Below are 27,637 nucleotides of genomic sequence, written 5' to 3' on the forward strand. Positions count from 1 at the left end.
AAGGTCCAGGACTTCACTGAGAACCAAAGGAGTCAGTTGCCAGGAATCAGATACAAAACAGATAGTAAAACCAGAGGGCTGTTAAGATCTGGAAAGCACTATTTGAATGGGAGTGGCAAGGATGCTACGTAAAATCTGTTATTGGTCAGGGCTATTAACAGAGAAGTTGGAATGCAGAATTAAGTTAGACAGCACTTTCAAACATTTGGCATTTTGGTCTCAAACATTTGGTTGAATGGTCTCCTACTAACACAACAAAAATCAATATCATTCTAAAACTTCAGCATTAAAATTATTCTCAGTGATATATTGGTAGAGGCCCCATCTTTTAGAAGATAAGTTAAACAAGGTAATGGCAGCCTTCTTAGGTGGACTTTAAGATGAAATGCCTTGGTCAACTTTTATTGGTTCAGCCACACCACCTGGGAGCAAATATTTTTTACTTTTGGACCTGACTTCAGTGTCTGAAACATACAAGTTGTATCTATGAAAAAGAAGCATTTAAGTTACAAAAACATGTAGAGGTTAGAAGTTAGCAGTCAAGACTGGAGTCTCATTGATAAAATATTCATGTTTATACAATATACAAAGGTATTAATTACACAAGCAGAGCTTATAAATATCACATATTCTTTAGAATTTCCATCATAATACTCTTAAATGGTTCCCAATCAGGACTCTTCTTCACCTCTACTTTAAGACAACATTTGGCATTTGCTTTTTATGGCAAACATTATCAGGGTTCATCATTTTTGGCAATTAACTCGTCGATGCTAAAGTGTCCTATATTGCACTAATCCAAAACATAATAGTTTAGAAATCAACCCACAAAGCACTATTTGAACATTTTAAGAACAGAAACTTGTACCTCTAAAATAATTCCTCAGGATCAGGATGACTTATGACTTATCATAAACTGAAACACAGTCATGACTATTTCTGCCTAGTTTCATGTTATCCCAGAAATTCAACACAACATTTCTCAATGCAATTTGCACTTGTTTATCTGACACTAATTTCACAGCAGACACACTTCTTGTGCAAACCTTCCCCACAGAGCATTACAGGATGAATTAGACAATACTGATTCCTGAATGACAATTACTGGGTAGTTCTGGGGCAATAAGATCTTCACTACTTTACTGGACTGTGACCTCACTAATATGAATTACCTTTCACCTTTCTGGCTTCTTGCCCACCAATCCCATTCTTCTTCCTGATTATTCATGCCTAACTATCCTCACAACCCAACAGATTCCTCAAATCCCAAGTTCCCTTTCTTCCACTACTCAGATGGAAGCCCCAATTTTTAATCACCAGGTTTCTCCCTCATCCCCAACTGAAACCTTCCTTTGGATTGCTAATTTTCCATTGCAAGAATGTGCAACACCCAATCAAGAGTTCCGATCCATTGGTTCTCAAATGATGGAGGCTTGTCTGTAACTGAAGCAGTGCTTCATGTAATGATCACGTAGTGCACCACACCTTCACAAATTTGTCTTCATTTGGTGCAACTGGATAGTAAGTCTTCACAATAAAGGTAAACAAGCACAAAATCAAGATTGTGACCATATACTCTTGTTGTAGCCTTCTTTCAGTCTCCTGAGTGCTGCTATTCTTTGAGGCGACAAACTTTCCATACTGTTTTATGACGAGTAGTGGCGGTAGATTTCTCTATCCCCTATAAATTATTCATGTAGCATAATCTGGAGCTGTTTCTATCCTAATTTAGGACAACATGGGAGATTGCAATTTGAAAAAAAATTAAACTATGTTTTGTGTCTATTCATGATTAATGCTCTGAAACTTGTTTAAATTTCAGTTCAACAAGTTTTATAATTGAGGAAAGAGCAAGTCCTATTGCAATTATATCTATATTCAATTTTTTTTCAAACTTGTGCAAATCTTGAGTAGAGAGTCCACTTTACCCTAAAGTACCCTTCACATAAACCCAAACAGGCACCCAAGACCTTAAAATTATTCTGCTCTCATATGAGAATTTCCAATCTACCTAAAACTTTCGTTTTAAAATAGATTTTGTGTGTTTGCTCAGCCATGGGTGTACACACAAAGCTTAGGCATCAAGTCTGACATACCTAAAATCGATGTCAATATCACTGCATTGAGTTCAGAGAGCATCTGTAAGTCCTAATCATTGAGCAGTGTGCTCACTTCCTACTCAATCACCCCTATGCTTTCATTAAGTAAAGCCATCTGCAGCATTTTCAATTCATTTAATGCATCAGAAGAAGTGTTCACATTTCCTAATGGAATTTCATCAACTGACTGTCGGGAACTATACCCCTGGTCTGAATCTGTAATTTCTCCTTTCTCTAGGAGAAAGTGAGATTGCGGATATCCAGCAGCCTCACTAGCTGAGTCTACAGATGACATCAAACCCTGGAAGAAGAGCATTTTCTGAAGGTCTTCAAGTTTCCTCCTTACATCATCAGAAATACCCGACTTCTGTTCACTATCAGAATCCGTCATCGCCTCATTTACTGTGATGTTGCTTTCACAAGCATATTGGGGAACAGTTCTGATATCATTCTGCATTATACAATCTCTTTCCAGTGATCCTTCTGTCTTTTGAGAAGACTCAAAATCAGAGGAGTTTAAAAGAGTTTGGTGACAGCCCAATATGGATGTACAAAACAACGGCTCTAAGGTGTGTGTTGCGTTCCCAACTTGTGCTTCATTGATGTCTATCCCAATCACATTTTGTGACAAGCCCATGCCTTGACCAGCGTACTCATTTCCTACAGGATACTGTACAAATGTCTCCTCATTTGATTTGGCCATGCATACTTCATTCACAGTACAAGGCACATCAGAAGGCTTATACTGCAAGATATTTTGTTGAATTGCTGAAAAATCTACAGATGATTCTTCTTCCATCCCTGCTTCCTCTGGGGATGTGATGCATTCTTTTTCAAACCAATCTGGCTGTTTCATTTGTAACAACTTAAACTTCTCAATTGCCTTTTTCAGTACTTCGCCTGATGGGTGTGTATGATAATCATTCTGTGTTATTCCTGCCACATGAAAGGTCTTTCCAGGCTCATATTTTTCCAAATCTTGCACTCTGAAGTGTATTTCCTCAAACTGCTTCATTAGTTTGTACTTCACAACAACATTAAAGGGATCAGGTATATCATCCTCACTGCTGATGTCATCAAAATATGCAACAATGTATTTCCCAAATGAAGCTAGCCGTTTAAAATCTGGCAAAATCAGGTACATGGCTGGAGTAAACATGTCACGCATTGGTGAGCGTTCTTCACTTTTCAGTAATATCTCTCTCTGTTTCGTAGACAGCATAGCATCCCACTTTGCCCTTGTTCCACGGGAGCACAGAATGATAATCTTGTCCGACTCGTGTTTTTGTAATGTAAGCCAATTGATGTGCCCGATTTCAGCAGCCTCGTTACTTTGTAAACAATCTAAAGTCACTTTGGTGCCACAGACAGTCATCAGGAAGTGTGCAAATGCCAGAACAACATTGTGGTAGAGGCTATGATCCAACGAATAAATGATCAGAACTTTCTTTTGCATTTGTGGGAATTCTTGATGTACTGGAAAGAAAAGTTTCAAAGTTTAATCCAAACAAATCCAATGAGTTAAGTTTAAAAAAAACACCAGTAAGCAAACTCATTGCAATTTGAGAAACAGATAGGGTAGAGGGCAAGAAGGAAAATTTATTATTCTAAAAACTAGAGTTACTTCCTTCCTGATTTGGTTTGTCATTTTATTTCTAATTACTAGATCTCACTCATACTTGCAAATTCACAGCTGTTGTTGATTACTTAATTTTTTTGTGTTGTTAGGCAATTAACTTTCAACATCAGCTCCACACATAAAAGTTGCTGGTGAACGCAGCAGGCCAGGCAACATCTCTAGGAAGAGGTACAGTTGACGTTTCGGGCCGAGACCCTTCGTCAGGACTAACTGAAAGAAGAGCTAGTATGAGATCATCTCAGTTAGTCCTTACTAGCTCTTATATCAGTTAGTCCTGACGAAGGGTCTCGGACTGAAACGTCGACTGTACCTCTTCCTAGAGATGGTGCCTGGCCTGCTGCGTTCACCAGCAACTTTTATGTGTGTTGCTTGAAATTCCAGCATCTGCAGATTTCCTCGTGTTTGCGTTTTTAAATTCAACATCAGCTTGGTCATTTTCATATCATTTGTACTTTTCATTTAGTTACTGTTATTTAGAAGCACTTCTGTTAAAAGTTGAAGGAATTTTTATCAATATTTGAATCTATCTTTTGTGAGAATGCCAAGTATTGTCCTTTTACTCAGCTCCTTGCATATTGTAACATGTTGGTGAATAATAAAACCGTCTTCAAACTACAACTACCCTGGGACAGGAGTTTATCTATCTGCCTAGCTTAGGAAAACAGGGAAACTCTTGAACAAGGGCAGAATACCTAGAGTTGCCCCTCTGGTCAGACATGGCCCTGAATGTTTCATTATCTGATCGTCCGACCACATGACACTGGCTACTGTTAGCAGATTTACTTCATAAAGATAAAAAATCCCTGGAGATTTGAAGGGCTCAATTTGAGAAACAGGAGGCAGGTAAAGAAAGGAAATTGACTGAGAGTTAATGATTGAAATATATTTTGCATGGGAGTGTTGAACACAAGACCACCACTTGAAATTAAAACAGGATATTGTGACAAAGGGCTTGTATGCAATGTGGAAGTTAATCATTTTACAGAGATGAAGGTAGCTTCAGAAATCATGACAAGTTGAATGACCTTTTACAAATGAAGAATGGGTAGAGAATGGGGACAAATGATCATGAAAATACACGCTATAGACCAGTGGCTTGGTGAAAAGCCACAACACTACACTGCATGTTTACTTGGTTCAGAGACTTTAACTGAAAGTCATCTACAAATGGAATTATATTTGCATGTTACCCACTACAAATAAAATACATTTTTCTATTTCTAATTTGCATTTTCAAAGTCACATTTGTAACTGAACTGTCTTGGTTACACCAGTCGTACTTTCTTGGCATTGATGGTGCAAGGTTACCTTTACTGGAAGGTGAATCTAAATACAACTTTTCAATGTACATACACATTGTGCACAAAAAAAAGAAACAATTCTAGTTTGGTTAACATACCATGAAGCAGCTCTTTTCCTGGTGGTCTTATTGTTTCTAAAAAGAAGAAATGGTCTTAATATTGAAATGCAAACAAATCACTTAAAAAAAAACTTCTCTGTAACATGCACGACACTAAGATCTGTGACTTTAAGTGTTCATTTCTACTTTTTCTCAATTGCCAAGTGAACATATAAACAAATCTGTGGGGCTGATATTTACTGGAATACTTTTGACTAAACAGTGCACTGTTATTGACATTATTCTAACTATCAAACTACTTGAATATAATGAGAAGATGCAGGCAGTACGAGATAGGACAGACATAAAAAGGTACTACTAGAAAAAAACATATGCACTTAGTATAATAAATGTACAAGTTCCTCTTTTTTTTTTAAAAAAAGAAAGCCGTTCAAAATCTCAATGCAACATTTTGAGTGCAAAGTGCTGCTTCTTAGGGCCCAAACCGATGCAACATTGCATCCAAATGTGCCTGTGTCCATTTACTGTATATTCCGAATTATGTTGTTCAAACCCACTGAAGCAGGCAAACAGTGCTATCTTTGTTTGGGAATTCTCTTGAATTAATGCCATATCTAAACACAAGGTGCTGAAACTGGAAGGCCCCAAACTGTGCCCCCCCCACCCCCTTAGTGCTACTTAAAGGAAAACCACTACCTGCACAATGGTTGCTGCCTAATTTCTAATTTTGTCACAATTCCGGAAGTTTAATTTGCTATTCAAGACTGAACGTCTGACACTCACTACAATATTCAACAGGCAAAGAAGGTTCCCATCAGAAAATTTATTTGTATCGTATCCCATCACCAATGCCCCTGCCGTTCTCCATCACCCTGTCTTATCTTCACATTTCCCAGTGTGGGGTCCTTAAACCAAGCAGCTAATTTTCTTCAATGCATGCTACCATTACATTTATTTCCAAGTGAGAAAGATTTGTTGATGACTTGTAGTATCTATTCCAGTCATAATAGAGTTTTCCTTCAAAAAGGGCATGCCAACTTTCATTACTTCAGGCCGCCTTGATGTGGGACTGGACACTCAGATTACTGGCCAGGATTTGCTGTTAATGAAGGGAGGGGTGTGGCAGGGGTGTTCACTAGCTGTTTGCATCAGTCATGTCATCAGAAGCTTTACAATAAATGTCTGAGGAAGGCCCTGATTTAGATATAACTGATAACAATTATAAACTTATGCAGACTGATTGTGTGCAACTTACTACGCGACCTGATAATCCAGTACCATTGTATATTTTGAGATAATTTAAGTCATCCACCACCCCTACCCCTGAAAATCCTGGTCGCAACAGTTTAACTACCTAAATAAGTTGTCAAATTGCAGCAAAAAAACTCTTGTTGAAGCCACTGAGAATAATCCACCAGTGCCCTGAGATCACTGGTCTCCTTGTGTCATAATCTGCACATATTTTCCCCAACATGTTTAAGTGTCTACTGAAAAACTGGCCCCCGTTCATTGGTGAGATCTGTGTGTGGGGGGGCACCACAGCCACTTTCTGTGCAATTGATCGAATACCTACAAGAAGTTTCGGCAGACACCCCAGGTTCACTAGTTGTCTAAACTGCCATGTAAAATGAAAATTGGTAAATACCTTTAAAACATGCATAAAATTACCCAGGACTTTTTTTTAAATAGAAAAACAAAGCTAAAACATACAAATTAAAGAAATTTAAAGAAAATAAAACATTCACTTAATACTAATTAAGTAAATAAAATGAAAAGCTCAACTAAGCTTTCACTGACTGCCATTTTCTACCATTCAGTCATGTGACTGCACCAAATTAATCTAGTATGCATTGATAGCACAGATTTTGCAGTCCAAGAGCTGCAGTATTCTATAGAAGGTCACACTGCCCAGTTGGACTTCACACATCTAACAGAACAACAAAGGTTTCTGCTGAGTGGATGGCTGCACTTGTGAACTGCTCACTGATCAATCTCAGCAGAATATTTGCCTTACTATGCAGACCGAGAATTAAATTGTATGGAGTGCGAAAGGCTAAAACAAAATCAGGAAGAATCAAACGTCAAAGGTTGCAACTTCCCTTGCACAAACTGATTCTTTATTTTTTTTTCCCCTCTGCTCCCTGTGCATCCCTGGCACGTTCAATAAAAGATGCCAGTCAAGGAGCCAGGCACAATGCAGGTAATAAGCAGAAAGTTTGTAACAACTGATCAGGGTGACACTCTGAACGGCTAAACAGACAACGTCCTCCTCAATTACAGTACCTGGGGACAACAGGATCTGTGCATTCACTCAGTGTTGATTTCATAAGTCACTGTTCCTGTTTTCTGAGCTTACTTTTTCATTGACTATTTCATGCAATACTTTCTTCCTGTCTGTCATCATCCTTTTCTCTATTAAGCCATAGCATTTCAGAACACTTTTATGTTGGATTGAAGTTACACTATTGGGATAGATATTGAGAAGCTAAGTCAGTGCCTGGAGAGGGAAGATGGGGAATGAGATTATAGCTCTACATGCCTATCTCACAATCACATTTATAATAAATTATCATCAGCACCCCAATTTTAAAACACAGGCCTGGAGTGATCTGGAGAAATAAAAGACTAGTAAACGGAATGTAACGATCACTGGTTTGGATAAGACCCTCCTTACCAATTGGCTTGGATTTCATCTGTAGCCAAGCAGCACAGCAAAAAGCAATCACCAATACGATTACACCAATGCCAACATAGTAATGTGTCCGCTCAGCTACAAACGACAGAACACAGATTAGCATGGGGCTAGCAGTATTTAAAAAAAACTTTACAACTACTCAATTATATTTAGAATACATCAGTTCACTTCATGCTTCTTATAGATTCCACATTAAACCACTTGACTGCATCACTAATCTGTTGTGGCATAGGGAGATACAGAATCATTATTTACAAAGTGTGTATTATTCCATCAGGAAAGGTTATTGTAGTTTGGAATTTCTGATCTACATGCCAAACAGCTCACAGAAACTGCATACAGAAATGTTTAGGATAATTCAGCAAGGCAAATTCAGCAAGGTTGGAGGAATTTGTGTTAAATTTGCACCCTGAATCTGGCTTTCACATGGAGCGCAGTTGCTCTCTTACTTACAGGTCAGATTTGGACAGCACACAAAGAAAATCTCTTGTACAGTGGTAATGAGTTTCTCAAACAAGTCAGTTTATTCAGGCCCTGTTGCAGTGTCCACTTCATGTGAGAGCTCAAAGATACTCCACTGACTCAAACTCTTCCAGCAATTTATGTAACCGGGTGACCATCAGTATTGTTAAAAGTGTACTTGGGCATCCATCCAGGTAATGCTAGAATAGCTGTCTGTGCCTTTAAGGGGAGAAGGTGACGTTATTACACACGCGCGGGATAGTGGGGAGACCATTTTGCTTTCTGCTGAAGATGTGGTAGGGTGTTGGAATTGGGTTCCTCCCAGAGTGTGCTGGGCATGGTGAGGAAAGATTTCCACAAGTGAAGGAATCAACACTGGGTATCGTGGCTTATACAAAGTTCCTCACCATCCAAGTAGGATTGCCACTACCGTATTAGTTCTGGCATTTTTTTTTATACTGCATACACAATTCTGTCCGTACACGAGGGTGTGGATTGAAAGTTAAACTGAGATTGTAACGGCAAGAACTGGTTGTAAATTTGTTCGTTTTGTTTCGCGACCTTCTTCTGGCACTTAAACATCAAAAACCGAAAAAGGAATTTAAACCCGAAGAAGTATTTGTTGTCCTGAGTGTGTACTTTTCCCCAGGCTACATTTATAATATCTGCATTGCAATAGTGACTTGTGGATTTCACAATTTCATCAATAATATTCTTTTCTTTGTAGCATTTGATCTTTGTTTTATCTCACTAAGGGCTGCCTTTTATTGCCTGACAAATAGGACATAGCTTGTGAATGGGTGGCCAACAGCTTTCAAAGACTCTGTTGGCTGCACGGACTGTTTTGGGTCTATGACTGTATGACACAGCATGGCAACATTAAAACAGGAGTAGAAGCATAAACCTGGCTAACTTATATACAAGTATTTGGATATGACAGGGTAGCTTCAGAACACCATATATAAAGCCTGACAGAATACTTGGATATAGTTAAATGCAGAGTAAAAACAAAAAGTTGTGTCACATCTTTATAAAACAAGGGAGAAGTGTTTAACCTAGGTACAAAGGGGAATTACTAGAATGATATGTAATGCCCTAGTTAAGATTTCTACTGCTACGCTGTAAGGTATTTTTATTTTAGCAATTTTCTGCAAAAGCAGTGTGTCCTGTTAGTAAGAGTGTTTTGGCTTCGGCTAAGGATAAGGAGCCACGTTGTCCAACTTAGTAATGTTGTGTCTGCCAATCAAGATTGTTCTGGTATGTTTTGTAACTTTCTGTCCAGTGGGGTCCAAAGGAAGATATTTGAGAGAGCTAGGCAGGATCGGATTTCTGAAAAAAACAAGTAGTCTGGTTTGGGGCCTTTGGCGAGAACTGCAGAGCCGGACAAGGAAAGATGCCGCAAAATACTGCTCAAGGTAGAGACCCCGTTGTAAGTAATGCTTTGTGCAAATGAATGGTTCCAAGGAGGAAGTGCCAATATTCCTGAGTAACCCAGTTCATTCAAGGTGGTCTTTGAGGGAAGTTCAAGCTGTGGCTGGTGTCTTTGATGCAGAATGTGGGTTCAGCGTGTGAGTAAAGCGATACACACGACTACTCCAGAAATGAGCTCCAACGTTTATGGGCACATTGGATTGGTTTAACTGTAATAGGCCATTTTATTTTTCTTTTCTTTTTCTGTTAGCTGTTTGTTAAAGTTGAAATTTTGGTAAATACAGTGGTGCTGGAAAGTTTCTGAATCTTGTAGAGTTTTCTTTATTTTTGCATAAATATGACCCAAAATGTGATCAGACCTTCACATTAGTCCTAAAACTAGATAAACAGAACCCAATTAAATAACACAAAAACATTATACTTGTTCATTTATTGAGAAAAATGATCCACTATTACATATATTTGTTGGAATAAGTATGTGAATCTCTGAGGTAATGCCTTCCATAAAAGCTATTTTGCGTCTGGTGTTCCAGTCAATGAGATGAAATTGGAGGTATACGCTGTAGAGGTGCCCCCTTATGAAAAGGGCACACAAAGTCAGGTTACTCACAGAGCTTGCTCTTCTCAAGAAAGATCTGTTTATGTGCACCATGCCTAGATCAATTTCTAAAGACCTATGTCAAAGACCTATGATCAAAACAACTTTCAAAGGACCTTAGTAGAATTGTGGGGATGAATCAAGCTGGAAAAGACAATTTCTAAAGACCTAAGTGTTCATCAGTCCCTAGTAGGAGAAATTGTCTAGTACTGTTGCTACTCTCCCCAGGAGTGTGTGTCCTGCAAAGATCACACCAAAAGCACAACATGCAATGCTGAAGGAGGGGAAAAAGAACCCAAGGTTAACAGTAAAAGACCTGCAGAAATCTCTAGAATTTGCTAAAGTCTCTGTTCATGTGTCTACAATAAGAAAAACACTGATCAAGAATGGTGTTTGTGGAAGAACACTACAGAGGAAACTACTGCCTTCCAAAAATCATTGCTGCACATCTAAAGTTTGCAAAAGACCACCTGGATGTTCTACATTGCTTCTGGGACAATGTTCTGTGGACAGATGAGACAAAAGTTGAACTTTTTGGCAGAAATGCACATTGCTATGTTTGGAGGAAGAAGGCACTGCACACCAACACCAAAACCTCATCCCAATTGTGAAGTATGGTGAAAGGAGCATCATAGCTTAGGGCTACTTTGTTGCCTCAGGGCCTGAACGGCTTGCAATTGTTGAGGGAACAATGAATTCAAAAATGTATCAAGACATTTTACAGGAGAATGTCAGGGTAGCAGTCCATCATCTGAAGCTTAATACAAGTTGGATAATGCAAGAAGACAATGACCTGAAAGGCAGGAGTAAGTCAACAACAGATGGTTTAAAAAGAAGAAAGTTCATGTTTTAGAATGGCCGAGTTAAAGTCTCGACTTTAACTCTATAGAACTTTTGTGGAAGAACCTTAGCAAGCAGATTATACAAGGAAGCCCACCAACATCCCAGAGTTGAAGCAGTTTTGTAAGGAGGAATAGCTTAAAACTACTCCAAGTTGATGTGCAGGATTGATCAACAGTTACTGGAAATGATTGGTTAAAGTTATTGCTGTACAAGGGGTCACACTTGCTATTGAAAGCAAAGCTTCACATATTTTTTCCAACAAAGACACATAATATTGGATCATTTTTCTCAATAAATAAACAAACAAGTATAATGTTTTGTGTGTTGTTTATTTAATTGGGTTTTCTTTATCTAGTTTTAGGACTTGCGTGAAGTTCTGATCACATTTTAGGTCACGTTTCTGCAGAAACAGAAAAAATTCTACAGGGTTCACAAACTTTCTAGCACCATTGTACATTTCTTTTATGCCAATGTATGATCTGTTAATTTTCTGGGAAAAACAACTTTGCATGGGCCAGTATTTACACAGCATTTTCCTCCCCAGAACATCACAACTCCCCCATGTTCCTCCCCAGAACATCACAACTTTCCTGTTTAGTTGAGCCCCAAATCATACCATCATAGACATATATTGCTTATGAAAGGTGGCCTTCTCACTGCCAAGTCACATGGCTGTCAGCAGAGCTAGATAATGAGCCAAGTTTGTATATGAGCCTGATGAAAGGTTACAGGGAGAGATTAGAAATCTTGGGATTACACTTACTGAAGAGAAATTTAATGTAGGCTTTTGAGAGAAATAATATTGAATGGCAAAGCAAACACAAAACGATGAATGCCCACTCCCATATTTATTTATTTAGCTCTGTAGGCATAATACTACTTACATATGTCAAAAGGTAAAGAAATTACACCTTTAAAGTTTGACACTCCAATCAACTTGAACATACCTGGATCTATTGTTGTTGGTACTGTTGGTTTTGCTTGTGTTGTTACTGAAAGAGACAAGATCCAAATAATATTAGAAATGTACAAATAACATAAAAGACATGGGCAGCACTGCTAAAGATATCACCAAAGATCTGGGCTCAGATATAACCTTGCCTCTGATGTGGAATGTCTCACATGGTTAATTAAACAGAGCCATGTAGGTCAGAGGGGACTGTCAACAATAGCTTGCATTTATGCACCATATTAAATGCTAAAAAAAATCCTAAGGCATTTTGAAAATAAAAGCCTACTCAAATGTACAGAGACAAAGGTTAAACAGGGAAAACTCACCAAAAATCTTAAAAAGGTCAGTTTAAAGAGAGAACTCATAGGGAAAAGTTTTAAGGAATGACAAGATATGGTATGGTTAGCTGAAGGCAGGGTTGAAAATTGAAGGGGGTTGGGGAATTTGGGCTTGGAGATTACAAGGTCTAATGTATAAAAACTCCTGAAATCTTGTCTCAATTTAACCCCAAAGTTTTTAGTTTTAAAATTCCTTCTTATAACAATGTACATACCTTTACCTTTAAAAAATGTTTATTCCCTTATACATTTCCCATTGCCACATCTAATCTCCAGCCACATACTCGTCCCAAATGTCTCCACCCATTGTAACGCCATAACTTACCGATGGGAGTAACAGTTTGAGTGGCCCGTTTGCAGTCATGAAGACAACCTTCAAAAAATGGAATAACCTGCAAAACAAGAGAGTCAAATTAATGATTTTCTTGTACCTAACTAGTGACTTTCAAAAGGATAACAAGGTGGTGACAAAAAGAGGGTTTCTGAAGATGTGTATGTTAGTTTGAAAAGCTTTTTGAATTTTAAAATGTGTAAAGTGAGTAAAGCCATGCTTCAGTTGCTCAGATCACATCTGGAATACTGCATTCAGTTTAAGAACACAGCATCCTAGGAAAAGTGCACTGATCTTGCAAAATCAGTCAGAGTTGGATTAATAGTATCACCAACTGATCAGGTTTTCACAAGCTTTTACAGAGACCTGCAAAAAGTTTATTTTTCTCCTGAAAACAAAGCAGAACAATTTATGTTTATGTAACAACTCAACCAAGGTAAATCTCTCAAGATGCTTCAAATATGTAGCAACTATGTTTAGTTGGCAGCACACTTGAGCTGTCTTATAATTCAGGCAAGTACACACCAGGGTCCATCACATAGGCCTACACTGACATTGGTGACAGAATTCTGAACTCTCGACAGTAACATCTTTGAGGTGATATATTAAGCCAAGCCCCCACGTTTTTCAGATGGGCATTAAGCACTGAAGAGCAGGACAGCAGTCATTTGTTTATGCACTAGTCAACACACATCTTGCGATCAAAACTAAAAACAGGATCCGTGGTTATTATTATAATGCCATATGTGGGATATTGCTGTGCATAATTTGTCTGTTACCTGTATTACAATGATAAAAAAAAAATCAGGATCCCATAGAATATATAGGACAGAAACAGGCCTATCAGCCCATAGCAGAGAAATTCCTCCTTTCTATTCCAAATTTAGTGTCAATCTCTATTTCATTCACATTTATATCCTTGTATGGACTCTTCTTAAATGCTTCTGGTATCAAGGTTCAAGTTCTCATTCCCTGGGGAATTAAGAAGTTTCGTTTTACAGCAATAGTCATTTCCAAAACTTGAAATATTCTCTCTATAGTGTCTTAATCAAAACTTTTTAATCACTTTACATAACATTCAGGCTAAGTTTTCTTTCCTTCAAGCATCCTGTCCCAACTTGTAGGTCATTCCTATTTTCGTATATTTCTTGTAAATTTTCTCTGCACTCTGTCATCTTGAAAGCCTTATTATAATATGCCATGCTCTAAGCACAGTCAAACCAAAGTCCAGTGTAGGTTTAGTACAACTCCCCTGCTTTTCAACACCAAGTGCCTGGAAATAAGGACAGTGTTATTGGTTGGTTTACTTATGGCTATATTAACCTGCAACAGCAAGTTAGTATTTAAAGATAATTTTTCACTTGATCTGATAAAGACTTGCATCTTCTAAATAACATGTGACTACCCTATTAATGTACTAGTGTGATTTTCTGAAGCCCTCTTCCATACTGATTAGTCATCAAGTTTGGATTCACATGCTCATTTAGAAATTGCATTGATTCTGAAGTCTTAATCGTGACATCAGAACAACCAATATTGAGCCAATGCAATACCATGCACTTTCCTACCAGCACATTGTTTCTAGCAACCTTGTATTATTATAGACACTATGCATTGCTGCACATACAATTTTAGTTATTTTAAAATGATTTTCTTTGACAATATTAATCATTCTTTCAGAATTCTATTTTACTACTTGCTGACTTGCTATAAAAACCTTCTAGTATTTTCTTTCTTACACTTTTTTCTATTTAATATTCAGACTTCTTATGTATATTCCCTCTCACTTTTATTAAAGCTTTTGCCATCTGTTTACCCTTCCTGCGAGTTCACAGGCCCCATCCTAGATCAGGTGGTGCCATGGCCTCTGGGTACAGCTCCTTGTGCTCAAAGTGGTTCTAAAGTCCAATGAGAATGACCCAGCCTCCCAGCCACATCTGATTTGTCTGATTCTATTCCACTCGCAGATGGCTCAGACAGTGAGAGAGATCATTCACTTTAAAGTCTGGTCTGCTATTTAAAGTGGCATGGCAATTCCTCCCTCTTCCTAATGTCATTTCATTGCTGAACTGAACTGGATTTATTCTCTTCCTTTCCAAACTTCTCCAGGCAAGATAAGATATCCCTTAACCCGATACCAGGTAAGCAACATACCCTTTTTGGCTGCAGAATTTTATAAAGTTCCTTATTACCATCACATTCCTATTCTGCTCTTCTTTCCTTCTGAGTCTTAGTGCACTGGTCTGGATTGTGGCTGTCCACTGACTTCCTTCTTAGCTACTCTTATATCCCCTTTACTTACCCATCCCTTTACAAACCCATGCTTCCCTCTAGATAAAACTCATTTGATTCCCCCCCGTAAACCAGCAGTGGTTAATTTGGATTCTCCCTTTGTTCCTTTGGAACATGCAATCAAATGGCAACATAACTCTTAATGGAGTACTAGGTTTTAACTCTTCATTTTATGGAGTTAGATGCTGTTACTCCAATATTTAGTCATGGTGCACTGCTTCTAATCTAGAACTACATAGTTTCCTCAGTGAACTGTAGCAAAATGGAAGCATGACTATAAAGATTTTTTTGAGATATGGACACTGCTGACATTTCTCACTCATCTCTTGAACTCACTGTTAAACACACTGTTGTAAGTCTGGAGTGACACAAGCCTGAACAGGTCAGGCTGGTAATTCCCTTCTCCGCTCAGGCAACCTCATGATTATCCAGCAACGTTAGTAATAATGGTAACCAAAGTATGTTCCAGATAATCACATTAATTTAATTGTTCAACCTAGGGCTCTGGCTTTCTAATCAATAGATTAATTGCTGTGCTATCACAAGCTTTTTAGGGATCTATCCAATTAGGTATCTAAAAAGATAGAATAAATTGTTAGAATGCATTTTGATACCAGCACTGCATCAAATGCTAATATTGCCAAAGGGGGTTTGATGGTTTTTTTCTTTGAACAGGTTCCATGGTCTTTCTTTGTTTTGTAGCTGTCTGTGGGGAGATGAATCTCAGGGTTGTATACTGCATACACACTTTGACAATAAGTGTACTTTGGATCCACCACATCACTCATGGGTTGCAAGATCAGATTTAAGTACTGCCTCCTCAAGCAATTCTATTTCAAACTAAAAAAGGAATTCCGAGTATTTCAGACATCTTTGCAGGCAAAACTGAGTTCACACAAGTCTCACTGCAAAGGTAAAATTCAACCCAGCTTCTGGAATTCAATTTAAAATATATATTGTTTCTTACCTCAATTTTATAAGTAGTACAGCTTTGCATCCAGTTTTCAAGTGAAAAAGTTACATTTACTCTTTGTTCCACGATCTGTCATAAATTTAAAAAAATACAATAAAATTAGTCATTCTTAAATTTCACATACCTGCCTTTCCTTGATGTTGTGGAGGGAGATGTTATCTTAACTCCAGTCACAGAAAAACTTCAAGTAGCCATTAAAATTATCAAAAGTAATTGGTGTTAATCTACAATTAAAATACAATATTGGAAACACTCAAGTCAGCAGGGAGAGAAAAGAACTAATGTTTCAGATCAAGGTCCCTTCATTAGAACAAACATTTTAAGTTGAAGTGAGGTGGAAGAACACACAGAACCAAGGAATGAAAGCTGTAAAGATAACAACTGAAATCACAGAGAAATTCCTATTATTATTTGGAAACTCTGGTGGTTTGTGACCTGGCTGGTGCAAGTCCTCTTCCCCATAATCCCAAAACACATCTAGATCTTATTTCCTACACTTGCTTTAAACTTACTTGGTACTGCTGCCAACACTGCTTTTTAACTCACTGGAGCACTATTTCCCCACACATAATCCCTAAACACACTAAGGTCCCACTTCCTACACTCGTTTTAGATGTACTTGGCACTGCTGCCAACACTGCTTTTAAACTCTTTGGAACACCATTTCCCACACACTATTTTAACTCACTGAATTCATTGGAAAATAACTTATACTTTTCTGACATGTCTTAAAAGCTGTTAATTAGAAATACATTCCTATAGCCTGGAAAAAAACCTACCAGACACCAAAATCTCAAATGTGCCAGAATATCAGAGTTTCACTGAAGTTTAAAAACCAGCAATTAGAATAAGGACAATAAAACAAAACATACAGACAAATCAAATGGGAAATAAAAGAGTTAGAGTGAGAGACAAATGTGGTAAACTTAAAATTGCTGCAACATGCCCAATCAGAAGGTGACATGCTCTTCCTTAAGCTTATTCTGGACATCTTTATAGGAATCTTTGAGATGGATGGAAAACATAGAAACATAGAAAATAGGTGGAGTAGGCCATTCGGCCCTTCGAGCCTGCACCACCATTCAGTATGATCATGGTTGATCATCCAACTCAGAACCCTGTACCTGCCTTCTCTCCATACCCCCGATCCCTTTAGCCACAAGGGCCATATCTAACTCCCTCTTAAATATAGCCAATGAACTGGCCTCAACTGTTTCCTGTGGCAGAGAATTCCACAGATTCACCACTCTCTGTGTGAAGAAGTTTTTCCTAATCTCGGTCCTAAAAGGCTTCCCCTTTATCCCCAAACTGTGACCCCTCGTTCTGGACTTCCCCAACATAGGGAACAATCTTCCTGCATCTAGCCTGTCCAATCCCTTTAGGATTTTATATGTTTCAATAAGATCCCCCCTCAATCTTCTAAATTCCAATGAGTATAAGCCTAGCCGATCCAGTTTTTCATCATATGAAAGTCCCCAGGAATCAATATGGTGAACCTTCTTTGTACTCCCTCGATGGCAAGAATGTCTTTCCTCAGATTAGGGGACCAAAACTGCACACAATACTCCAGGTGTGGTCTCACCAAGGCCTTGTACAACTGCAGTAGTACCTCCCTGCTCCTGTACTCGAATCCTCTTGCTATGAATGCCAGCATACCATTCGCCTTTTTCACCGCCTGCTGTACCTGCATGTCCACTTTCAATGACTGGTGTATAATGATACCCAGGTCTCGTTGCACCTCCCCTTTTCCTAATCGGCCACCATTCAGATAATAATCTGTTTTCCTGTTCTTGCCACCAAAGTGGATAACCTCACATTTATCCACATTAAATTGCATCTGTCATGAATTTGCCCACTCACCTAACCTATCCAAGTCACCCTGCATCCTCTTAGCATCCTCCTCACAGCTAACACTGCCGCCCAGCTTCGTGTCATCCACAAACTTGGAGATGCTGCATTTAATTCCCTCGTCTAAGTCATTAATATATACTGTAAACAACTGGGGTCCCAGCACTGAGCCTTGCGGTACCCCACTAGTCACTGCCTGCCATTCTGAAAAGGTCCCATTTATTCCCACTCTTTGCTTCCTGTCTGCCAACCAATTCTCTATCCACATCAATACCATACCCCCAATACCGTGTGCTTTAAGTTTGCACACTAATCTCCTGTGTGGGACCTTGTCAAAAGCCTTTTGAAAATCCAAATATACCACATCCACTCTACTAGTTGCATCCTCAAAAAATTCTATGAGATTCGTCAGACATGATTTTCCTTTCACAAATCCATGCTGACTTTGTCCGATGATTTCACCGCTTTCCAAATGTGCTGTTATCACATCTTTGATAACTGACTCTAGCATTTTCCCCACCACCGATGTTAGGCTAACCAGTCTATAATTCCCCGGTTTCTCTCTCCCTCCTTTTTTAAAAAGCGGGGTTACATTAGCCACCCTCCAATCCTCAGGAACTAGTCCAGAATCTAAAGAGTTTTGAAAAATTATCACTAGTGCATCCACTATTTCTTGGGCTACTTCCTTAAGCACTCTGGGATGCAGACCATCTGGCCCTAGGGACTTATCTGCCTTCAATCCCTTCAATTTACCTAACACCACTTCCCTACTAACATGTATTTCCCTCAGTTCCTCCATCTCACTAGACCCTCTGTCCCCTACTATTTCCGGAAGATTATTTATGTCCTCCTTGGTGAAGGCAGAACCAAAGTAGTTATTCAATTGGTCTGCCATGTCCTTGTTCCCCATAATCAATTCACCTGTTTCTGTCTGTAAGGGACCCACATTTGTCTTAATCAATCTTTTTCTTTTCACATATCTATAAAAGCTTTTACAGTCAGTTTTTATGTTCTCTGCCAGTTTTCTCTCATAATCTCTTTTCCCTTTCCTAATTAAGCCCTTTGTCCTCCTCTGCTGGACTCTGAGTTTCTCCCAGTCCTCAGGTGAGCCGCTTTTTCTGGCTAATTTGTATGTTTCTTCTCTGGAATTAATACTATCCCTAATTTCCCTTGTCAGCCATGGGTCCACTACCTTCCCTGATTTATTCTTTTGCCAAACTGGGATGAACAATTGTCGTAGCTCATTCATGCGATCTTTAAATGCTTGCCATTGCATATCCACCATCAACCCTTTAAGTATCATTTGCCAGTCTATCTTAGCTAATTCACGTCTCATACCTTCAAAGTTACCCTTCTTTAAGTTCAGAACCTTTGTTTCTGAATTAACTATGTCACTCTCCATCTTAATGAAGAATTCCACTATATTATGTTCACTCTTACCCAAGGGGCGTCTCATGACAAGATTGCAAATTAACCCTTCCTCATTGCTCAATACCCAGTCTAGAATGGCCTGCTCTCTAGTTGGTTCCTCGACATGTTGGTTCAAAAAACCATCCCACATACATCCAAGAAATCCTCTTCCTCAGCACCCTTACCAATTCGGTTCACCCAATCTATATGTAGATTGAAGTCACCCATTATAACTGCTGTTCCTTTATTGCACGCATTTCTAATTTCCTGTTTAATGCCATCCCCAACCTCACTACTACTGTTAGGTGGCCTGTACACAACTCCCACCAGTGTTTTCTGCCCCTTAGTGTTATGCAACTCTACCCATATCGATTCCACATCCTCTCGGCTAATGTCCTTCCTTTCTATTGCATTAATCTCCTCTCTAACCAGCAATGCTACCCCACCTCCTTTTCTTTCATGTCTATCCCTCCTGAATATTGAATATCCCTGAATGTTGAGCTCCTATCCTCGGTCACCCAGGAGCCATGTCTCTGTGATCCCAACTATATCATATTCATTAATAACAATCTGCACTTTTAATTCATCCACCTTGTTACGAATGCTCCTTGCATTGACACACAAAGCCTTCAAGCTTGCTTTTACAACACTCTTGGCCCTTATACAATTATGTTAAAAAGTGGCCCTTTTTGACTTTTGCCCTGGATTTGCCGGCCTGCCACTTTTACTTTTCACCTTACTACTTTTTGCTTCTACCCTCATTTTACACCCCTCTGTCTCTCTGCACTTGTTCCCATCCCCCTGTTGTGAACTAACCTCCTCTCTCCTAGTCTTTTTAATTTGATTCCCACCCCCCAAACCATTCTAGTTTAAAGTCACCTCAGTAGCCCTCGCAAATCTCCCCGCCAGGATACTGGTCCCCCTAGGATTCAAGTGTAACCCGTCCTTTTTGTACAGGTCACACCTGCGCCAAAAGAGGTCCCAATGATCCAAAAACTTGAATCCTTGCCCCCTGCTCTAATCCCTCAGCCACGCATTTATCCTCCACCTCATGGCGTTCCTACTCTCACTGTCGCGTAGCACAGGCAGTAATCCCAAGATTACTACATTTGCAGTCCTTTTTCTCAACTCCCTTCCTAACTCCCTATATTCTCCTTTCAGGACCCCTTCCTTTTTCTGACCTATGTCATAGGTACCTATCTGGCTCCTCACCCTCCCACTTCAGGATATCTTGGACGCGATCAGAAATATCCCGGACCCTGGCACCAGGGAGGCAAACTATCATCCGGATCCCTGGACTGCATCCACAGAATCGCCTATCTGACCCCCTTACTATCGAGTCCCCTATTACAACTGCCCTCCTCTTCCTTTCCCCACCCTTCTGAGCTACAGGGCCGGACTCTGTGCCGGAGGCACGGCCACTGTCGCTTCCCCCAGGTAAGCTGTCCCCCCCAACAGTACTCACAACAGGAGTACCTATTGTCAAGGGGCACAGCCACCAGGGTACTCTCTATTACCTGACTCTTCCTCTTCCCCCTCCTAGCTGTGACCCACTTGTCTGCCTCCCATGGCTCTGGTGTGACCACCTTCCTGTAACTCCTCTCTATCAACTCCTCATTCTCCCTGACCAGACAAAGGTCATCGAGCTGCAGCTCCAGTTCCCTAACGCGATCCCTTAGGAGCTGCACCTCGGTGCACCTGGCGCAGATGTGGCCGTCCGGGAGGCTTGGAGACTCCAGGACCTCCCACATCCGGCACCGAGAACAACAAACTGCCCTCACACTCATACTGCCCCTCTCCTCAAATAACAACAAAAAATGAATACCAAACCCTCTTCGCCTCACCCGTTTCCGCCTAAGCCCGTTGAACCGAAGCTCTTAGGCCTTCACTCTACTCCCGGCTCACTCCGCAGCCCGCTATACAAGGCTCTGTTCCTTTTAAATCTTCCGCCCTTCACTGCCCAACGTCACACTCCTGCGCAGTCCCGCTCTCTGAACGCTGATGTGGGAGTGGGATAGCTGGAAGCTCAAAGTCACCCTTGTGGATTGAACAGGACTGTTCTGCAAAGCAGAGGCCCTATCTGCATCTGATTTCTCCAGTGCTGAGACAATATTGTGAACACCAAAGCAACACATTAAGTTGGGAGCAGTACAAGTGAATTCCTGCTTCACTTGAAAGAACCATTTGGGTTCCTGAATGTTGGGAAGGGAATTGATAAAAAGGCTTGTGTTGCATGGGAACCTGTTGTGAGAAGGGGAATAGCCCGTTGAGATGCAAATGTCAATCAGGTAGTCACAGAACAAACTATTCCTTTAAAATGCTGAAAGGAGGAGAGGAGAGTAACACATCTGGTGATGGGATCCCATTGAGTGGTGGAATTTGTGAAATCTAATGGCTTGTTGGATAACAGGTAAGTTCAAGATCATAAGACCATAATGCAGAGGATTAGGCCATTCAGCCTAATTATTCAGCTCCATTATTCCATCATGGCTATTTTACTATCCCTCTCACCCCCTTTCTCCTGCTTTCTCCCCATAACCTCTGATGCCCTGACTAAATAAGAACCTATCAACCTCCCCTTTAAACGTACCTAATGACTTGGTCTCCAGTCATCTATGGCAATGAATTTCACAGATTCACCACCTGAAGAAATTCCTCCTCATCTCTATTCTAAACGGACGTCCCTCTTTTCCTGAATCATTCTTGTGAACCTCCTCTGGGCACTCTCCAATGTCAGCACATCTTTTCTTAGATAAGGGTCCCAAAGTTGCTCATAATGCTCTAAGAGTGGTTTGGCCAATGCCTTATAAAGCCTCATCATTATATCCTTACTTTTATATTCTAGTCCTCTCTTCTCTGTGGATTGTCACCTTGTCGTGGTGGAGAAGCTTGTGTGGTCCTGTGATCCTGAGAGCAAAACCTATGCTCCTGGCAGGGTCACCCATGGCAGTAAGGTGGAGGGTGAGGCCCCTGACAAAGAACAATCCAACCAAGACCTCAATGGTGGAACAGGCGGACAAAGTTACTTTGAACTCAACGACTGCGAAAGCGGATGAAGACTGCAACAAATCCATCAGCTCCAATCGTTGTGGTTTCCATGCCATTGGAATCAGTTGGTTGATTTGTGAAGTATCGTGTGCTTCTTGGAGTGCAACATTAAGTACACATTAAACAAATACACTCACAGGTCTCTTTATTCTGTGGGCCACTTCTTCAGAATGAAGACCATCATCCTCGACCTCGAGGGGTAGCCATGACGACGTCTAGTCCTCTCAAAATGAATGCTAACATTGCACTTGCCTTCCTTACCACTGACTCAATCTGCAAGTTAACCTTTAGGGAATCCTGCACAAGGACTCCCAAGTCCCTTTGCACCTCTGATTTCTGAATTTTCTCCTCATTTAGAAAGTAGTTTATGCCTTTATTCCTTCTACCAAAGTGCATGACCATACACTTCTCTGCATTATATTCCATCTGCCACTTCTTTGCCCATTCTCCTGATTTGTTCAAGACCTTCTGCAGACAGACTCCCTGCTTCCTCAACACTACTTAGCCCTCCACTATTTTTGTATCTTCTGCAAACTTGGCAAAAGAGCTACTAATTTTGTCATCCAGATCATGAAAATATAATGTGAAAAGTAGCAGACCAAAACCACCCCTACAGAACACCACTAGTCATCAGCAGTCAAACAGAAAAGGCCCCCTTTGTTCCCATTCGTTGTCTCCTGCCAGTCAGCCAATCTTCTATTCATGCTGCTATATTTCCTGTAATGCCATTGGACTTATCTTGTTAAGCAGCCTCATGTGTGGCACCTTGTCAAAGGAGCTTCTGAGACTCCAAATAAACAACATCCACCGACTCTCCTTTATCTATCCTGCCTATTATTTCCTCAAGGACTTCCAAAAGATTTGTCAGGCAAGATATCCCCTCAAAGAATCCATGCTGAGTTTGGCCTATTTTATCATGTGTCTCCAAGTATCCTGAAACCACATCCTTAATAATGATTCCCAATCACTGAAGTCAGGCTAACTGGGCTATAATTTCCTTTTTCTACCTTCTCCCTTCTTAAAGAGTGAAGTGACATTTGTCCTTTTCCAATCCTTGGGAACCATTCCAGAACCTAGTGAGTTTTGCAAACACGAGGAAATCTGCAGATGCTGGAAATTTAAGCAACACACATCAACGTTGCTGGTGAACGCAGCAGGCCAGGCAGCATCTCTAGGAAGAGGTACAGTCGACGTTTCGGGCCGAGACACTTCCTCAGGACTAACTGAAAGAAGAGCTGGTAAGAGATTTGAAAGTTGGGGGGGGGGGGGGAAGAGATCTAAAATAATAGGAGAAGACAGGAGGGGGAGGGATGGAGCCAAGGGCTGGACAGTTGATTGGAAGCCAACTGGAGTAAGTTGGCGGCGGAGATACGTTCGAAGAAAGGATATATGGCTGTGATAGCGAGCCTGAGTCAAAATGTGGTTGAAAAGTTGAGGAGCCGACGAAATTACAGATGGGGAGCAGTGCGAGACAGTTTCACTGAACTCCTGTCGAAGGAAAGATTTAAACTTCTTCAGTGTAGGCCTCACCGGAAGAAGTTTCAAAGTAGTGAATTTAAAAACGCAAACACGAGGAAATCTGCAGATGCTGGAAATCCAAGCAACACACATCAACGTTGCTGGTGAACGCAGCAGGCCAGGCAGCATCTCTAGGAAGAGGTACAGTTGACGTTTCGGGCCAAGACCCTTCGTCAAGACTAACTGAAAGAAGAGCAGGTAAGAGATTTGCTCATTACTAATTCCACCACAATATCTTCAACTACTTCTTTCAGAACCCTGGGGTGTAATCCAGCTGGTTCGGGTGACTTATCTACATTCACACCTTTCAGCTTCCCTAGCACCTTCTCCTTAGTAATAGCAACTACATTCACTTCTGCCCGCTGAATTTCTGGCATACTGCTAGTGTCTACCACAGTGACGACTGATGCAAAATACTTATTAACTTCATTTGCAATTTCTTTGTTTGCCATTACTATCTCTCCAGCATCATTACGCCCTCTCCAGCCATTGCTGTTCTGCCATCATCCCTGCTAGTATCCCCTTCTAATTAACTTTGGCCAACTCTTCTCTCATGCCTCTGTAATTGCCTTTACCCCACTATAATACTGATCCATCTGACTTTAGCTTATCCCTCTCAAACTGCAGGGTGAATTCTGTCATATTATGATCACTGCCTCCAAAGAATTCTTTTACCATGAACTGCCTAATCGAATCTGTTTCATTACACAACACCCAATCCAGAATTGCCTTTTCCCTAGTGGGCTTAACCAGAAGCTGCTCTAAAAAGCCATCTCAAAGACATCCTACAAATTCCCTCTTTTGGGAAAATCAGGTTGGCGTTGGTTCCCAATCTACTTGCACATTGAAATCCCCCCATGACTATCGTAACATTTCCCTTTTTACATGCCTTTTCTATCTCCCTTTGTAATTTGTACTCCACGTCCTAACTACTGTTTGGGGGATTGTATGTAACTCCCATGAGGGAGTTTTTACTCTTGCAGTTTCTTAACTCTATTCATAAGGATTCTATATCTTCCCATCCTCTTTCCGAGGATTAGGTTTCATTTTTTACCAACAACCACACCGCTCCCTCTGCCTACCCATCTGTCCTTTCGCTACAAGGTGTGTCCTTGGATGTTAAGCTCCCACTATGACCTTTGTTCGGGCAAGTCTCAATGATGTCCACAACGTCACAGCTGCCAATCTCTAACTGTGCTACAAGATAATCTACTCCATTCTGCGTACTGCGTGCATTCAAATATAACACTTCCAACCTTGTATTCATCACCTTTTATGATTTTGGCCCCACACCATACTTCAACTCATCCCACAGACTGATTGGAACAAAAACATAGCCTGTTTTCTAAATGGGCAGAAAATTCAAAAATCCGACCTGCAAAGAGACTTGGAAATCCTCATGCAGGATTCCTTAAAAGTAAACTTGCAGGTTGAGTTGGGGGTGAGGAAGGGAAATGCAATATTAGCATTCATTTCGAGAGGACTAGAATGCAAGGATATAATACTGAGGCTTTATAAGACACCGGTGTGGCCTCACTTGGAGTATTGAGAGCAGTTTTGGGCTCCTTATCTAAGAAAGGATGTGCAGACATTGGAGAGGGTTCAGAGGAGGTACATGAGAATTATCACAGGAACGAAAGGGCTATTGTATGAAGAGCGTTAGTTGGTTCTGGGCCTGTACTCGCTGGAATTTATAAGAATGAGGGGGAATTCTCATTGAAACCTACAGAATGTTGAAAAGCCGAGATAGAGTGGATGTGGAGAGGATGTTTCCTAAAATGGTGGAGTCTATGACCAGCGGACACATATTTGGAAAGGAGATGAGGAGGAATCTTTTTAGCCAGAGGGTGGTGAATCTGTGGAATGCAGTGCCATAGGTTACTGTGGAGGCCAGGTTATTGGGTGTTATTTAACACATAAGTTGATAGGTTCTTGATTAGTTAGGACATGGAAGGTTACGGAGAGAAAGCAGAAGAATGGGGCTGAGAGGTGAATTGGATCGGTCATGATGATATGGTGGAGCAGACTCGATGGGCCAACTGACTTAATTCCTCACCTGTCTAATGGCTGCAATTTTGCCCTATCATCTGCCAATCCTTCTTCAGTCTTACTACACATTGCGTGTACTTGTAGAGCAACTGCCCCATCCTCAGACTTACCCACCTGGCTCCCCTCCTGCTGTCAAGTTAGTTTCAACCCTCCTGAACAGCTCCAGCAAACCTGCCCGCAAGGATATTGGTGCCCCTCATGTTCATGTGTAACCAGTCCTTTTTGTACAGGTCATACCTTCCCCAGTAGAGATCCCAATGATCCAGAAGTCAAACCTTGACCCCTGCACCAATTTCTCAGCCATACCTTCATCTGCCAAATCATCCTATTCTTACCCTCCCTGACAGTTCTTCTGATAGCCAGCAGGAGATACAGGAACAGAAATATACGTAGATTATGAAAAGATGGAAATGTAACATTGTAGAGGGTGATTTGACAAGGTGCCACACACGAGGCTGCTGACCAAGTTAAGAGCCCATGGTATTACTGGAAAGTTACTGACATGGATTGGCTTATTGGTAGGAGGCAGTGAGTGGGAATAAAAGGATCCTTCCCTGGTTGGCTGCCAGTGACTAGTGGTGTTCCACAGGGGTTGGTGTTGGGACCGCTTCTTTTTATGCTGTATATCAATGATTTAGATGATGGAATAGATGGCTTTGTTACCAAGTTTGCAGATGATACAAAGATTGGTGGTGGGGCAGGTAGTGTTGAGGAAATAGGAAGGCTGCAGGGCTTAGGTTAGAAGAATGGGGAAGGAAGTGGCAAATGAAATACAATGTTCAAAATTGCATGGTCATGCACTTTGATGGAAGAAATAAATGTGTAGACTATTTTCTAAATGGGGAGAAAATCCAAAAATCTGAGATGCAAAGAAACTTGACAGCCCTTGACAGAACAACCTAAAGGTTGATTTGCAAGTAGAGTTGGTGATGAGGAAGGCAAATGCAAGGTTAGTATTCATTTCAAAAGGTCTAGAACAGGGGTCAGCAACCTTTTTGCCTCTGTGGACCAGATTGCTTATTAATGAGCAGTTGGTGGGCCAGATAAATGCCATAAAAAACTTGAAATATGGGAATTATCCATTTAAATACATCTAGTTATGTTTTGCCTCAAATTAATGAATAACACATGCTAGAAAATCCATTTGCGTTTAACCAAGGATGCCAATTAGTAATCAAAGAACTCAGTTTAGTTTTTCTGTCCCACCATTGCTGGTGTGCCATCAGTTGTGATACCAATTAGCTTCAAAACATTAAGTTTCATTTCTGACATCATTTTCAACAAAGCTTCAAAAATGTCTGCTCCAGTAACCGTGTTCTTCATAGGAATTAATTGAATAAACTCTTCAAAAATTTGACAAGTTGAGGTCACTCCTCACACAAACACTGCAAGTTGAGCAGTGTCTCTCAAGTCTGTACTCTCATCAGGCGCATTTGAAAAAAAATGCAATTCGTTGCAGGCATCCCTTAAACAACTTCTAATGTTTACTGACATTTCTTCAACTCGTCGTGTGATCGTTCTTGCTGACAGGCTGATAGATGCAAATAAAGATTTCTTTTCAGGACAAACAATATCCACTACTGCCAGTAAGCATTCTTTAACAAACTCTCCATCTGTAAAAGGCTTCATCTTTTCTGCAATATGTTTTGAGACTTCATAGCTGCTATTTCCTTCATTTTCACTGCTTTTTCGGCACTCACCGTCTACCTTCCTGTGTTTTGCAATCATTGCCACTGCAACTTTTTTCTTTG

At 40.4% G+C, this 27,637-nt stretch overlaps 1 protein-coding gene across 2 annotated transcripts in view; it reads right to left on the minus strand.

Annotated features, from left to right (window-relative positions):
- Window positions 1-524: 524 nt before the first annotated feature.
- LOC140202647 (interleukin-17 receptor A-like) overlaps window positions 525-27,637 on the minus strand; it is a 60,780-nt gene continuing 33,667 nt past the window's right edge. The window contains exons 8-13 of one of the 2 annotated variants that reach the window (XM_072267748.1): window positions 16,008-16,082; window positions 12,743-12,809; window positions 12,075-12,119; window positions 7,773-7,868; window positions 5,138-5,173; window positions 525-3,575 (exon numbers count right to left, since the gene is read on the minus strand). In XM_072267748.1, the coding sequence (XP_072123849.1) occupies window positions 2,176-3,575; window positions 5,138-5,173; window positions 7,773-7,868; window positions 12,075-12,119; window positions 12,743-12,809; window positions 16,008-16,082 (1,719 nt within the window). In that variant the 3' untranslated portion in view covers window positions 525-2,175. The remainder of the gene's footprint in view (window positions 3,576-5,137; window positions 5,174-7,772; window positions 7,869-12,074; window positions 12,120-12,742; window positions 12,810-16,007; window positions 16,083-27,637) is intronic. The other variant, XM_072267749.1, reaches the window with a different exon arrangement.

The sequence above is a fragment of the Mobula birostris genome, chromosome 9 (assembly GCF_030028105.1).
Source record: "Mobula birostris isolate sMobBir1 chromosome 9, sMobBir1.hap1, whole genome shotgun sequence".
NCBI lineage: Eukaryota > Metazoa > Chordata > Chondrichthyes > Myliobatiformes > Myliobatidae > Mobula > Mobula birostris.